The 15704-nt window shown below is 41.7% G+C and overlaps 1 protein-coding gene and 1 pseudogene across 1 annotated transcript; both read right to left on the bottom strand.

Annotated features, from left to right (window-relative positions):
* Positions 1 to 424: 424 nt before the first annotated feature.
* On the bottom strand, positions 425 to 924 carry LOC131905290 (vacuolar protein sorting-associated protein 29-like; annotated as a pseudogene).
* Positions 925 to 2981: 2057 nt separating this feature from the next.
* Positions 2982 to 13552, bottom strand: LOC131904926 (oogenesin-3-like). The gene is made up of 3 exons (XM_059255918.1): positions 13266 to 13552; positions 12246 to 12824; positions 2982 to 3546 (listed from the first exon to the last, which is right to left on the bottom strand). The coding sequence occupies exons 1-3, from the start codon at positions 13550 to 13552 to the stop codon at positions 2982 to 2984; spliced, it is 1431 nt and encodes a 476-aa protein (XP_059111901.1).
* Between the last annotated feature and the right edge of the window lie 2152 nt (positions 13553 to 15704).

Here is a 15704-nt window from a genome sequence, read left to right as displayed (position 1 = left end):
AACAGTATCTTTTTTTAAATGGAAGGTAAACATATATTACCAGAGAAGAGAAAACATACACAGAAATTCTGGATTCTTTCTCTTCATGTACTAGTTTTGTGATGAAGTCCAAATACCAAGAAGGAAGATATTTACAAAGATACATTTTTCTAACATGGCCCTGTACTGTATGGTGGACTTCTTGTCATAAAAATCATATACTGCAAACTAAGTATATTCTTATAGTTTACAAGAAGCTTAGAGCAACTATGTATTAAACAGAGAAGACTTTTTAGTGCGAAATATTATAAAAGTGATATAACTGTGTGCCTTGTAAGTGTTTAATTAATTGATTTGAACAAGGAAATGAAAAAGCAAAACAGAAAATAATCAAGACAAGCCTAGCTTTAAGATTTTTTTGTATTCAATTTGTTCTACTTTCAAGTCATCTCCAATGAGCTGATAGATGTAAGTGACCACCGTGGAAGCCTGGATGTCCATCAGCACAAACAACCGAATAACAGTTGTTTCCAAGGCATTATACGCTCCAGTGGCAAAACCTGGGTTAATGTAGAACTTATTTTCATGTTCAAATGCTTCAAATTTGTCTGTGTGTCCTGAGATAAGAATGTCCACATCAAACTGCCTCTGCAGCAGGGCCAAGCTAGCCATGGAATAACGGTGTCCATGGATCAGACCGACCTTGAACTGCCCCACAGGCACAACCTTCTGTTCTGGATAATTGAGATTCTCATCGAAGTCTCCTCTTACGATTCAGAGGTCACCATCCAGAGTCTTGAGATAGTCATAACTCTCCTTGGTGCAAAGGTTTCCAGTGAAAAGAATGTGCTGGATTTTCCCTGGCACCAGGAGCTTTTTCAATTTAGCCGGCAGGCTCTTGCAGTGGTGTGGGATGTGCAGATCTCCTAAGACCAACACCAACATCCTGTCACGGGGCTTCATTCAGTTACCCCGAATGCTGCCACCCTCTTCCTCCGGCTCCTCCGACAAACAGTAGTCTGAAACTTAATTTACTTAAACTAAATCACCTCAGCCAGCATGGATGCCTCCTAATAAAGGTGCCTGCTGCCCTGCAGAAGGAACTGAGTTAAACTTTTAGGACCAATACAGTTGGTGGAAGGAGAGAGTCAGCTCACACAAGTTGTCTCCTTGCCTACACATACAAATTAAATATGTAGTAAACCAAGTTGACTGTCTTATGTTGGGCAACAGTCTTCCACTAGTCTTAATGACCTCTAGAGCCATTAGACCAACACCAAAACTGGTCAATTCTGGTAGCTCAAGCCTTTAATCCCATCACATGTGGGACAGAAACACCTGGGTCTAAGTGAGTTTGAGGCCATCCTGGTCTTTGCAGTTATTTCAGGCCAGCTGGGGGTGAAGTAAATATCTAAGTGGATTCCTCTTGAAGACCTGTGACTTTGATGATGGACTCAGTGTCTCCCTTGCCCTTGCTGGCTCTAATATGATCAGGTTCAAGGCTTTGGTACACTCATCAGGAACAGATTTCAACCAGCATAACGACCTACCAACAAATGTGAGACAATCTGTGATATAGAGCCTGAATCAAACATTTCTTTACTTCTTTGGGGCTGAGGAGCCAACCCAGGACTTTCAATATAATGAGTCTATTCATCAACACTCAGCTGTGTGCAAAGTCACTTTTCTCAAGCCACCTTGTACAGTACCATTCCAGCTGATATAAAATGGGCAATATATATCAGTAATCCTTTCCCTAGATTCAGGCCACATAATTCAGTAGACACTTCCCTAAGATGCTCAAACAAGACTCCATCTGAAAAATGGCAATGGACTCCCTAATACTGAAGTAGAGACAGTAGAGAGCTTGGAACTGAAACACTGTCCTCAGAAAGAACACGTGCTCTTAACCACAAGGCCATCTTTCCTCCTTGTAAATTCAGAGTGTTTTAATTAAACAAAATTAGGTTTTGTTTATTATTTTGGGATATGCATGTATGTGAACATGCCATAGGAAACAGAGGTCTGCAGACAACTTTAAAGAATTAGTCTTCTATCCTGGTAGTGGTGGCACATGCCTTTAATCCCAGAATTCAGGAAGCAGGGGCAGGATGATCTCTAAATTCAAGGCCAGCCTGGTCTACAGAGTGAGTTCCAGGACTGCCAGAGCTATACAAAGAAACCATTTCAGGAAAATCAAAAACAAATAAACAACAACAGCAAAAAAGAATCAGTCTTCTCATTCTTCACACGAAAGACAGGTCCTGGTCCTGATGCAGACAGCAAATTTATTTGCTGAGCCATCTCAAACATACTCCATGTCTTTTTTGTTTGAATTGCCATACCCATCTGTCAGATGCATGTTGGTCATTCCAGGAAACTCAGAGAAGGAGACCTTAAACTTTACTGCACATGAAGTTTGAGAGTCCCCTTTATGAACCTGACATGAGGAACCAGGTGACAGTGGCTCCTTTTCTCTATAGATGGATTGATGTAGGACTGACTGAATAGAATTAGGAAATATTTCAATACTGGGAGTTGAGCTATGGAAAGTTCTCTTCTTAACCTAAATAAGTTCTGGATGTGTGGAGAGATATATATTTGTCGTCCAGCCATGTCCTCAATGTGATATTCGATCCCTGAGTGTTGATATACTGTAAATAATTTCAAATGTGACTTCCAACAAGGGTTAAATATGGGAGCATTATGTGTGAAATATCCCTGTCTTGGTATTCACTTTTTACTTCTTGTTTAGTATACTTCCTGAAGATTCCTTTATGCTTCATGACAGTCAGCACACAACCACATGACTTGATTAGGGCGATGGGGAAAGAAACATATTGAAATGCTGGGAATAAGTGGGCTGTGTACTCCGATGAAGACACACTAGCAACCCATAAAACTCAGCACATTTTATTATAGGCAATCAAGGATGTACACAGTATACATACACTCCCAACACTAGGCTTCCATTTTTAGTACCAGAAGAAACCTTATCCTACTTATGGACAAAGGCAAAAAAGTCTGACCTCCAGGTTATAGAAACAGCAGTGAAAACAGTTCAAGCAGGTTCTTGTACAAAAGGAGACTTTCTTGGGTTGCCTTTCGGCCCTGATTATATCCAGCATCTCAGGACAAAGTAGCTCAAATTTGTCTTTAAGTATTCTCAATCCCTCATAGCATTCCAGAGGTGCGGGGTACTTCTCATAGATCAGCTTGCTCAGCTTGGCTGTGTGACGTAGAAGGTTCTTCAGGACAGACAGAGAGATATTATTATTACAAAAACTGACCACAGTAAGCTGGGAACATTGGCTCAGGGAAGGCAAGATAGCATTGAAATGACAGTCCCTCATCTCACACTCCTCCAATTCCAGGGTTTGCAGGGTACTTGAGATTCTCTCAAGGAGAACCCCAAGAAGCTTAGGGCATGAATCAGATAGCTCTACACCACTCAGGTTCAGATGATTGAGTTCACGGATGTTCAGGCACTGGCTCAGGTAATCCAAGTCTGACTGGGAGAGCCTACAGCCAGCGATTGACAGGGTCTTCAAGGGGGTCTTCAGGCACCTAGGGAGAGATCAAGGATTAGTTATGCCAAATAATATTGAAGAGGATTGGTGGGAATGAAAGCTAGGCAGATGATGCTTTCCCCAAATTTAGTCTGTCTATATGATGGATTAATTCAGCTTCATCCTAGCAGTGTCTTTAAGAGTCCTCTGATATGGGCCCTGGGACACAGCCAGTCCCCAGGATCCCCCACTCAACTCTGCCCCAGTTGCTGGCCAGCAGGGAAAACCCCTGAGGCCAGGCTCCCCCTACCAAACCCCCATCAGACCCTGCAATCCACAAGACCACACCCTACCCCAATACCCATCTGCCTGCGACCCCAATAACTTCCTGAGACAAGGAAACCAATCTGCCAGCTCTCACCGGATCAAGAGGTGAGTGACTCTTCTCCCACCCAGAGAGTACTGCCTCTAGGACCGAGGTCCTGGGATACAACCATTCCCCAGGAACCCCCATCCACCTCTGCCCCAGTTGCTGGCCAGCCGTGAAAACTCCTGTGGTCAGGCTCTCCCCACCAAAACCCCCCATCAAACCCTGCAATCTACAAGACCCACACCCTACTCCAATACCCATCTGCCTGAGACCCCAGTAACTTCCTGAGACAAGGAATCCACCAGCTCTCATTGGACCAAGAGTGGATTCCTGAGACACAGGATCTACTAGCTCTCATTGGACCAAGAGAGGCTTCATGAGAAAAAGAATCCACCAGCTCTGACTAGACCAAGAGCCCTGATAAGACCAAGAGGGACTCCCTGAGCCACAGAATCAGCTAGCTCAGACTGGAATAAGAGTAGCTCCCTGATATACAGAATCTGCCAGCTCCAATTAAATCAAGAGCTAAGATTGAGATCAGAAACAACAAGCACAGAGTGTACCAATAGCAGCTTATTCTAACACAGGCACCTCTTGCACTTAATAGAGAAAGAGATGAGTAGACATCAGGGCAAAAATACATACAACAACATAAAGAGCAATACAGCATCACCAGAACCTAGCCTCCTATAACAGCAAGACCTGAATGTAGCTAGAGTTTTCCTGCCTGGCCCATAGTCAGGACAAATCTCTCTCACCTGCCAGTCTCACAGCTGCTCAGAACTGACCAAGTAAACACAGAGACTTATATTGGTTACAAACTGTATGGCTGTGGCAGGCTTCTTGCTAGCTTTTCTTACAGCTTAAATTAATCTATTTCCACAAATCTATACCCTGCCACATGGCTCGTGGCTTACCGGCATCTTCACATGCTGTTTGTCATCCTGGCGGCTGGCAGTGTCTCTCTGACTCAGCCTTCCACTTCCCAGCTTTATTCTCCTCCTTGTCCCGCCTATACTTCCTGCCTGGCCACTGGCCAATCAGTGATTTATTTATTGACCAATCAGCAACACACTTGACATGCAGACCATCCCACAGCACCTGAACATCACAAGGTAGAAGAAGCAGAAGAAAGCAACCTTAAAAATAGTTTCATGAAGATATTAGAGGCCTTTAAAGAAAAAAATGCAAAATTCCCTTAAAGAAGTTGAGGAAAAGGCAAACAAAAAATTGGAAGAAATCAATAAATCTCTTAAAGAAGGCCAAAAAACCATGAAAAAGCAATTAAACATGTGAAGGAAACCGTCCAAGATCTGAAAATTGAAATAGAAACAATGAAGAAGACACAAACAGAGGAAATGATGGAAATAGAAAATCCCAGTAAACAAACAGGAAGCACAGATGCAAGCATAACCAACAGAATGCAAGAGATAGAAGACAGAATCTCTGGTGTAGAGGTACAATAGAGGAAGTAATTTGTCAATCAAAGAAAACACTAAAGCCAAAAAAGTTATAACACAAAATGTCCAGGAAATCTGGGACACCATGAAACGACGAAACCTAAGAATAATAGGGATAGAAGGAGAAGAATAGCAACTCAAAAGCACAGAAAATATATTCAACAAAATCATGGAAGAAAACATTCCCAACTTAAAGGAGGAAATATCTATGAAGATACAAAAAACTTATAGAACACCAAATAGACTAGACTGCCCCAAGAAGTTCCCTTCTCACATAATAATTAAACCACTAAAATACAGAATAAAAAAAGAATAGTAAGAACAGCAAAGGAAAAAGCTAAGTCACTTATAAAGGCAGACCTATCAAAAAACACCCAACTTCTCAATGGAGACTTTGAAAGCCTGAAGGTCCTGGACAGATGTAATGCAGACACTAAGAGACCATGGATGCCAGCCTAGACTAATATACCCAGCAAAACTTTCAACTACCATAGATAGAGTGAATAAGACATTCCAAGACAATACCAGATTTAAACAATACCTATCCCCAAATTCAGCCCTACAAAAAGCACTAGAAGGAAAATTCCAACATAAGGAAGCAGATACACCCATGAAAACACAGGCAATAGATAACCCCACAGTAGTAAATCCCAAAGAAGAGAAATGAACACAACACTATCACCAAAAAATAACAGGAATTAATCACTGGTCATTAATATCCCTTAATATCAATAGACTTAATTCACCTATAAAATGACACAGGCTAACAGAATGGATACAAAGTAGGACTCATCTTTCTGCTGCATACAAGAAACATGCCTTGCCCAGTGGTGGTGGTGGTGTACATCTTTAATCCCAAAACTCAGGAGGCAGAGGCAGGTGGATCTCTGTGAGTTCAAGGCCAGCCTGATCTACAGAGTGATTTCCAAGGCTCCAAAGCTACACAGAGAAACCGTCTCAAAAAACCAGAAAAAAAAAAGAAAAAAGAAAAAAGAAAAGGAAAAAGGAAAAAAGAAAAAGAAACACACTTCAAGTTAAAAGCCAGACACTACCTCAGTGTAAAAGCCTGAGAAAAGTCTTTGCAATCAAATGGACTTAAGAAACAAGCTGGTGTAGCTATCCTAGTATCCAACAAAATAGACTTCAAACTAAAATCAAAAGAGAACAAGAAGGACATTATATACTCACAGGAAAGATCCACCAAGATGAAGTTTCAATTCTGAACATTTATGCCCCAAATACAAGGGCACACACATATCTAAAAGAAACATTACTAAAGTTAAACCACACATCAAACCCCACACATTAATAGTGGGAAACTTCAACACCCTACTCTCATCACTGGACAGATCTGCCAGATGGAAACTTAAGAGAGAAATAAGGGACCTGACAGATGTTATGACTCAAATGGACTTAATAGATATCGACAGAACAATTTACCCTAACACAAAAGAATATACCTTCTTCTCAGCACCCCATGAAACCTTGTATAAAATCATCCACATATTCAGTCACAATACAAATCTCAACAGATACAAAAACAAAAATAAATTTCCTATATTCTATCAGACCATCATGGCTTACAGTTAGATTTCAACAACAACAAAATTACAGAAAGCCTACAATCTCATGGGAACTGAATAATGCTCAACTTAAGCACCAATGGGTCAAGGAAGAAATAAAGAAAGAAATTACAGACTTCCTAGAGTTCAACAAAAATGAATTTTCTACAAAGCCAAACTTATGGGACACTATGAAAGCAGTGCTAAGAGGAAAATACATAACACTAAATGCCCACATAAAGAAGTTGGAGAAAGGGCTGGAGAGATTGCTCAGTGGTTAAGAGCACTGACTGTTCTTCCAGAGGTCCTGAGTTCAATTCCAAGCAACTACATGGTGGCTCTCAACCATCTGTAATGAGAATATGTATATATAATAAATAGCTAAATCTTTAAAAAAAAAAGTTGGAGAAATCTCACACTAATGACTTAACAGCACAACTGAAAGCTCTAGAACAAAAAGAGACAAACACCCAGGAGGAATGGACACCAGGTAATAATCAAATTGAGAGCTGAAATCAATGAAATAGAAACAGAGAACAATATAAAGAATCAATGAAACAAAGAGTTGTTTCTTTGAAAAAAGTCAACAAGATAGACAAGGCCTTATCCATCCTAACCAAAGGCAGAGAGACAGCATCCAAATTAACAAAATCAGAAATGAAAAAGGAGATATAACAACTGACAATGAGGAAATCCAGAGAATCATCAGGTCATACTTCAAAAACCTGTACTCCACAAAATTGGAAAATCTGAAAGAAATGGACAATTTTCTGGATAGGTACCACATACCAAAGTTAAATAAAGATCAGATAAACTATTTAAATTGACCTATAACCCCTAAGGAAATAGATACAGTCACCTAAAAGTCCAACCAAGAAAAGTCCAGGACCACAAGATTTCAACAAATAATTCTACTAGATTTTCAAAGAAGAGTTAATTCCAATACTCTTCAAATTGTTCCACACAATAGAAGCAGAAGGAACATTACCAAATTCCTTTTATGAGGCTACAGTTACTGATTCCCAAGTCACACAAAGATGCAACAAAGAAAGAATTACAGACCAATCTACCTCATGAACATTAATGCAAAAATATTCAATAAAATACTGGCAAACATACTCCAAGGTCACATCAAAAAAATTATCCACAATGACTAAGTAGGTTTCATCCCAGGGATGCAAGCATGGTTCAACATACAAAAATCTGTCAATGTAATACACCATATAAACAAACTGAAAGAAAAAAAAACACATGATCATCTCATTAGATGGTGAAGAAGCCTTTGACAAAATTCAACACCCCTTCACGATAAAGGTCATGGAGAGATCAAGAGTAAGGGAAAATACCTAAATATAATAAAGGCAATTTACAGCAAGTCACCAGCCAACATCAAAATAAATGGAGAGAAACTCAAAGTGATTCCACTAAATTCAGAAACAATACAAGAGTGACCACTCTCCCCATATTTATTCAATATTGTACTTGAAGTTCTAGCTAGAGAAATAAGACAATAAAAGGAGATCAAGGGGATACAAATTGGAAAGGAAGAAGTCAAAATTTCACTATTTGCAGACAATATGATAGTATATATAACTGACCCCAAAAATTCTACCAGGGAACTCATACAGCTGATAAACTCCTTCAGTAAAGTGGCAGGATACAAGATCAACTCAAAAAAAAGTCAACTATATAAAAATGATAAAAGGGCTGAGAAAGAAAACAGAGAACCATCACCCTTTACAACAGCCACAAATAATATAACATACCTTGGTGTAACTCTAACTAAGCAAATGAAAGACCTGTATGACAAGAACTTTAAGTCTCTGAAGAAAGAAATCGAAGAAGATATCAGAAAATGGAAAGATCTCCCATGCTCATGGATAGGTAGGATTAACAAAGTAAAAATGGCAATCTTACCAAAAGCAATCTACAGATTCAATGCAATCCCCTTCAAAATTTCAACACAATTCTTCACAGTCCAGGAAAGGACAAATCTCAATTTCATTTGGAAAAAAGAAAACCCAGGATAGCTAAAAGAATCCTGTACAACCAAGCTACTTCTGGAGGCACCATCATCCCTGACATCAAGCTCTACTATAGACCTATAGTATAAAAACCAGCCTGGTATTAGCATAAAAACTGACATATGGACCAATGGAATCAAATTGAAGATCCGGACATTAATCCACATACATTTGATCACCTGATTTTTGTTTGACAAAGAAGCCAAAACTGTACAATGGAAAAAAGAAAGTATCTTCAACAAATGGTGCTGGCATATTGGTGAAATTATTAAGGCCACTCCACGTAGTTAAAAGGAGATTTATTTAATGGCGTAACTTACAAATTAAGGGATAGGTAGGTCGCGGGGTCTGGGGAAGGTGTATCACAGTTCTTTGGAGCTCTGCTTGGTCCACCTCCACCATCCAGGGTCCCGGAACGGAGAGAGTGCTTGCCGATTCAGATCTTGGGTCCCCAGGCCTCCTTTGGCCCCGCCTTGTAGGCGTGACAGTTGCCGAAGTCTCAATGGGGGTTGGAAGTTCCAGATCAAAGCTGGAATGGCTACCCACTACACTGGCATAACTGGATGTCAACATGGTAAAAGATGGCAAATAGATCCATATCTGTCACCATGCACAAAACTCAAGTCCAAGTGGATCAAAGACCTTAACATAAATCCAGTTACACTGAACTTGAGAGAGGAAAAAGTAGAAATACTCTTGAATGCATTGGCACAGGAGACCACTTCCTAAATATAACACCAGTAGCACAGACACTGAGAGCAACAATTAATAAAGGGGACCTTTTGAAACTGAGACTCTTTTGTAGGGCAAAAGACACAGTCAATAAGACAAAAAGAGCCTACAGAATGGGAAAAGATCTTCACTAACCCCACAGCTGACAGAGGACTGATCTTCAAAATATATAAAGAATTCAAACTAGACATCAAAGTAAGGAACAATTCAATTAAAAAATGGATATAGGGGTGGTGGTGGTGCACTAATTCCAGCACTTGGGAGGCAGAGCCAGGTGGATCTTTGTGAGTTCGAGGCCATCCTGGTCTACAGAGTGAGATCCAGGACAGGTACCAAAACTACACAGAGAAACCTGTCTTGACACAAAACAAAAAAACAAAAACAAAAACAAACAAACAAAAAAAAGGACTATAGAGCTAAACAGAGAATTCTAAAAAGAATAATTTCAAATGACCAAAAGACATTTAAGGAATTGCTCAGCATCCTTAATCATCAGATAGATGCAAATCAAAACAACTCTGGGATACCATCTTACACCTGTCAGAATGGCTAAGATCAAAAGCATTGCACACAGCTTATCTTGGAGAGCATGTGGAGCAAGGGGACACTCCTCCACTGTTTGTGGGAGTGCAAACTGTTACAGCCACTTTGGAAATCAGTATGGCAGTTTCTCAGAAAATTGGGAATCAATCCACCTGGAGACCCAGCTATACTACTCTTGGGCATATACCCTAGGAATGTTCAAACATACCACAAGGACACATGCTCACCTATGTTCATATCACCATTATTTGTGATAACCAGAACCTGTAAACAACCTAGATGCCCCTCAAGTGAAGAATGGATTAAGAAAATGTGGTATGTATACACAATGGAGTACTACTCAGCAGAGAGAAACAATGACATCTGTAGTGGGTAGCTGCTCCAACTTTGTCCAGGAATTACTACCCCAATTGATGCTTCTGGTAACTGTCATGCCTACAAGGTAGGGCCAAGACAGGAGCACTAAAGACCTGAGATCTGGAAGTGCAGGCTCTCTTGGTTTCTGGATCCTGGATGCTGGAGTTAGACCGAGCAGAGTTCTCCAGAGAACACCGCTGGACTGTGCTTCACCTTTCCCGGAACCTGTAACCTATCCCTTCACTTGTAAGTTATACCACAAAATAAACCTCCCTTTTAATTAGGTGGAGTTGCCTTAATATTTCAACCAATAGACATCATGAAATTTGCAGGCAAATGGATGGAACTAGAAAATATCATCCTGAGTGAGGTACCCCAAACTCGGAAGGACAAACATGGTACGTACTCACTTATAAGTGGATACTAGATGTAAAGCAAAGGATAATTAGACAACAATCCACAACTCCAGAGAAGCTAACTAACAAGGAAGACCCAAAGAGGGACGCATGGATCACCCTGAGAAGGGGAAATATATATTTCCATGAGTAAAATGAGGATGAGGGGTGGGCAATGGAGGGTAGGGGATAAGGGATGAGAACATAAAGGAATGAGATGGTTGAGCTGGAACAGGGATGGATGGGGAAAGCAATGAAGTAATACCATGATAGAGGGAGATATCATGGGGATATAGAGAAACCCAGTGCTGGGAAAGTTGCCTAGAATCCCCAAGAATGATGCCAGATTGGACTACCAGAAATAGTGGAGAGGGTGCCCGAACTAAACTGGCTTTCCCCAGTGATCACATGGGTGAATACCCTAACTGTCATCATAGAGCTTTTCTCCAATGACTGATGGAGGCAGATGCAGAGGTCCACTACCAAGCACCAGGCAGAGCTCCAGGAGTCCAGTCAAAGAGAGAGAAGAGGGATTCTATGAGCAAGTGCATCAGGACCATGATGGGGAAACATGCAGAGACAACCAAACCAAACCAGTGGGAAATCATGAAAGGTGGATCAACAGCTGTGGAGCCTGCATGGGACTGGACTAGGCCCTCTGTATGGTGAGACAGTTGCATATCTTGATCTGCTTGGGGGGCATCCTGGCGGTAGGATCAGAATCCATCTCTGGAACATGAGCGGGCTTTTTATAGCTCTCTACCTATGATGTACACCTTGTACAGCCTAGAGGCAGGGGAAGGGCTTAGAATTGCTTCTACTGGATGTGCCTCCCCATGGGAGGCCTTGCCTTCTTGTGGGTGGGAGTGGAGGGTGGGTTGGGAGGGGGGCTGATGTGGGGAGAGGAAGGAATAGGGGGATCTTTGATTCATGTGTAAAATGATTATAAAGCATCTGGAAAGAGGAGACTAGGAAATAAATAAATAAATATATAATATAAACAACCATCAAATCAGAATATAAACCAAATAGAAAGGAGAAGACTAGGAAGTGGAAATGATAATTCACATCTTGGAAGTAGGAACATCACTTGCTCAACCCCTTCTTGGACCCCAAACAACCTTTTACACATGAGAAATTACAGGTGTGCTAGTGCCTGTTCACAAATGTCTGAGCATAGAGCTCATCTGCCTGGTTAACCTATATCTCCACCACTGCTAGGTTCACAGTGGTCAGACCATCAAGGACCCACTAATCTGTAAAGAAAAGGATGTGGTTGCTATGTTCTGGAGGACACTCTCCATCCTTCCTTACCTGAGCCACTTTTCAAGGCAGCCTGTTAAAAAGTAGGTATGATGTACAGAGAGATTCTGGAGACAAGGGAATCTGGAGATCTGAGAAAGCAACATGCTTATCCATTCTTGCTCTGCAGAAGCAGTAGATCTTAAGGGCTCTCGAATTCCCACTAGCTCAAGGGTGTGAAGTTTTCTCATCTGCTCCAAGTAAGGAAAAAGCTGTACCATGAATTCAAGTGACCAGTGACTCAGAATCAGCTCCAGGATACAGTCTAGATTTATCATTTTGAAGATCTGTACAGCAGCAAAGACCGGTGAATCCCAAAGCTTCAGCGTTCTACAGCATACATGAATGGAATCGTTTCGCTGCTGGGCCCACTGTAACAAGTACCAGTCACATTGATTGAACCTGGTCTTTATGAGTCCAAGGTCAATTACTACCTTAAAACGTTTCTTCACCCCAGAGTTAGGACTGACTTCCACTGGTTGTTCCTGCCTCTCGGCTTGTGGTGAGCAGTCATCTTCATGGGTTTCTGCTTTAATTCTCCAGAAGTCATGGTCCACACCCGTCAAATCAAGCACTCTGAGTTTTGACCTCCTGTTGGTAAAACAGGTAGAATTCCCAGAAGATAAGACAAGATACATCTTACAGTCTACTTGTCCACATCTCATATCAGCTTCCCTTCTAAATCTTTGCTTTCTCAAGATCAAGCCTCAAGCTCAGTGAAAATGGTCTTTGCCAGTAAGGCATCTATCTCATTTCTCTCCATTCCATTCGCATTAACCCCAGCCTCATTCCACTTTTAACTGTGGAGCTGGCAGGGAGAGGCCTATTCCTCAGTGGCTATGTCTACTCTTGTGCCCTCCACATTTGCCATTAATTGCCCCGATGCCTGAGACCTGGCCCAAACCTCTGCAGTTCTCTATGCTGATGCTATAAGAAGCCTCTGATCTACCTTTGGCCAAGTTCTCCGTGTCCCCAGTTGTTCCTTCTCTGCACCCCCACAGCCTTCCTCCATCCTACCTGGGTCCTGATTACCTGGGATGAACCTTGTCTGTAATCAGCACATCTAGTCCATCAAGCAGAGCTTTCAAAGTCTCCAGGTCGGAGTCTTTTATCAGGGATCTTACAGAAAGGTCTGGGAATGGCCAGGCAGACACCATGGCCCTCAAGATGTTTGTACGTCTGTCGTTGAAGGCCTCCTGAAACATCTCCTGGAACAGCCCCACAGGCAGGCCCTCCAGAATAGAAATGGTCAAGTCCTCTTCCCTCAGCAGCCTCTGTCTTGCCAGCTGCTCGAGTGTGGGTGGGGCCTGGTCTCCCATCAAGACTGGTTTTCAGGGATAATAATGCTGAGGAAGCATGAAAGCAAAGACATCATTCAGAAAACTTAGGAATCTTTTCCTCTTCCCACACAAGAACCTCTCTGTGGTGATGGTGGACATCTCCATTCTCACATTTTGATCACCATGTGAGGGTTTTAAAGCCACACCTATCCTGTCTGCAGTGGGAAGCCTCTCAAAAGCATGCTCTTTCCCAAACACCCCATCCTATTCCAACCACAGTTCAGGTGAATCCATTTCCACTAAGGGCTCTCCAGGAAGCCTAAAGGCTCAGCCCATGTGGTCAGTTCTCCAGGACCTCAAAGAAAGCAAAGGAAACATCCCATTTCCAACCTTGCCAGTCTCCGTTCACCTGGCTGACCCAGCCTGGAACAATTGAGGGAATCTGTGAGATGGACATCATTAGTTATTGACTTCACTTGTTGATTATCACTGGTCCTGATGTTTCAGGGAAAGAGACAGGAGGGCTGTAAGCATGTATTCTCTGTGTTACGGAGCTGGACAGGGTAACAAAGAAACAGCTGGGCAGTCGTGGCCCAGGTCTTTAATCCCAGCATTCCGGAGGCAGAGCCAGGTTGATCTCTGTGAGATGGAGCCCAGCCTACTCTACAGTGCAAGTTCTAGGACAGGCTCCAGAGCTACAGAGAAACTCTGTCTTGAAAAACCAAAAAAAAAAAAAGAAAGAAAGAAAAAACACTAAAAAGTAAAAAGTCGGTCAATAAACTTTCAGTAGCTACTGCCTAGGTCTGTAATGTTTGTAAAGCATCTGGAAAGGACTCAGGGATGCAAATGAAAATTTACATGTCACAGTCAAACTCACTAGTCCAGTGTCATGGTTACTTACTCCTAGAGTTCTAGAACATCCTACTTGAGGTCTCCCAAAACTAATAGAACATTAAAAATAAAAAAAAGATATTTCCAATTAATTATAAAATTATGGTTCACATTTTTAATTTGAACACTGAGACCAGGGAAGCAGGCTGCTTCCTGAAAAGTTCAGAACATCCTAGTCTTCATGATGGGACCATGTATCAACCAGCAGAGAAAAAGGACTTCTTGCTATTGTGACTGTTGTTACAGGACCTCAGCCTGGGCAGTCCTAGAACACACTCTGTATCCCAGGCTGGCCTCAAACTCAGAGTTCTGCCTGTCTCTGCCTCCCAAGTGCTGGGATTAAAGGTATACGCAACCATTTCTGGTTTAAATTGACCTAAACATCAGCACAAGCTGGGCCTTAGCGGAACGTGCTTTTAATCTCATCACTTGGAGACAACTTCTATGAGTTCAAGTCAGCCTGTTCTACAGACAGATTCTGTGTCATGTCAAAACACCAAAAAAAAAAGAAAAAAAAAAGAAAAGAAAGAAAGAAAGAAAGACAAAGAAAAAGACCAGCACAGTCAAATCATTTGAATGATTCATATGTAACTACCCCCCAGAATTTCCTGGAGTTCAGGTTCACCCTGATATTCACAGTGGAACTGTCTCTAAACAGGGACACTACAAACAGACTCAAATAATGACTTTGACATAAACAAAACTTGCTGGCTCTGATGATTATCCAGCAGAATCTCCGAGAACTTGAGGCCAGGCAGAGTTATGTAGGAAGTTCTTGTCATAAAACAAAAAAAAATGAGCAACTAAAAGAGATAGAAATGATACATTGAGGTGAACCTAAGACTATACTCTGGGTGAGACGGGGTGACTTGATTGAGGTAAAGGACTTACTTACCTGGTCTGAACACTGGTAACCAACGTCCAGATCCCAGCCCCGGGAGACGGTGACTCCAAGAGGCTCCAGGCTCCAAGACTGAGTGTATCTGATGGTTCTGACCCTTATATACTTTGGACACACTTCCCAGATGAAATCTGAAGCCTGATTGAATAACTGAGGCTCCACCCACTTCTTTTGTAATTCTGACGTTATCTATGTGGAGTGGATCAGTTCTTTACCCATGAAAAGACTTAGACTAACTAAAGCAAAAGTTACTCACCAATTCATTGACCCAACTAAGGCACAGTGACTTGTTATGGATTGATGGACTTAGTTTCTGAATCTTTTGAAATGGGGTTTCACATTGTACTACCTAGGTTTAGCTGGAACTCAGTATGGTGCCTAGACTGGGCTCCAACACTC

The sequence above is a fragment of the Peromyscus eremicus genome, chromosome 2 (assembly GCF_949786415.1).
Source record: "Peromyscus eremicus chromosome 2, PerEre_H2_v1, whole genome shotgun sequence".
Taxonomy (NCBI): Eukaryota; Metazoa; Chordata; class Mammalia; order Rodentia; family Cricetidae; genus Peromyscus; species Peromyscus eremicus.
Note: the sequence above shows the minus strand (reverse complement) of the source record. Positions and strands in the feature narration are given on the sequence as shown.

What these genes read in the sequence shown, in the direction of transcription:
- LOC131904926 (XM_059255918.1), bottom strand. Translation starts at nt 13,552, where the DNA reads ATGGGAGACCAGGCCCCACCCACACTCGAGCAGCTGGCAAGACAGAGG. An exon ending in ACAGACAAGGTTCATCCCAG is followed by an intron (nt 12,825 to 13,265) that starts GTAATCAGGACC and finishes TTTTACCAACAG; the next exon opens with GAGGTCAAAACTCAGAGTGC. An exon ending in TGCCTTGAAAAGTGGCTCAG is followed by an intron (nt 3,547 to 12,245) that starts GTAAGGAAGGAT and finishes ATCTCTCCCTAG; the next exon opens with GTGCCTGAAGACCCCCTTGA.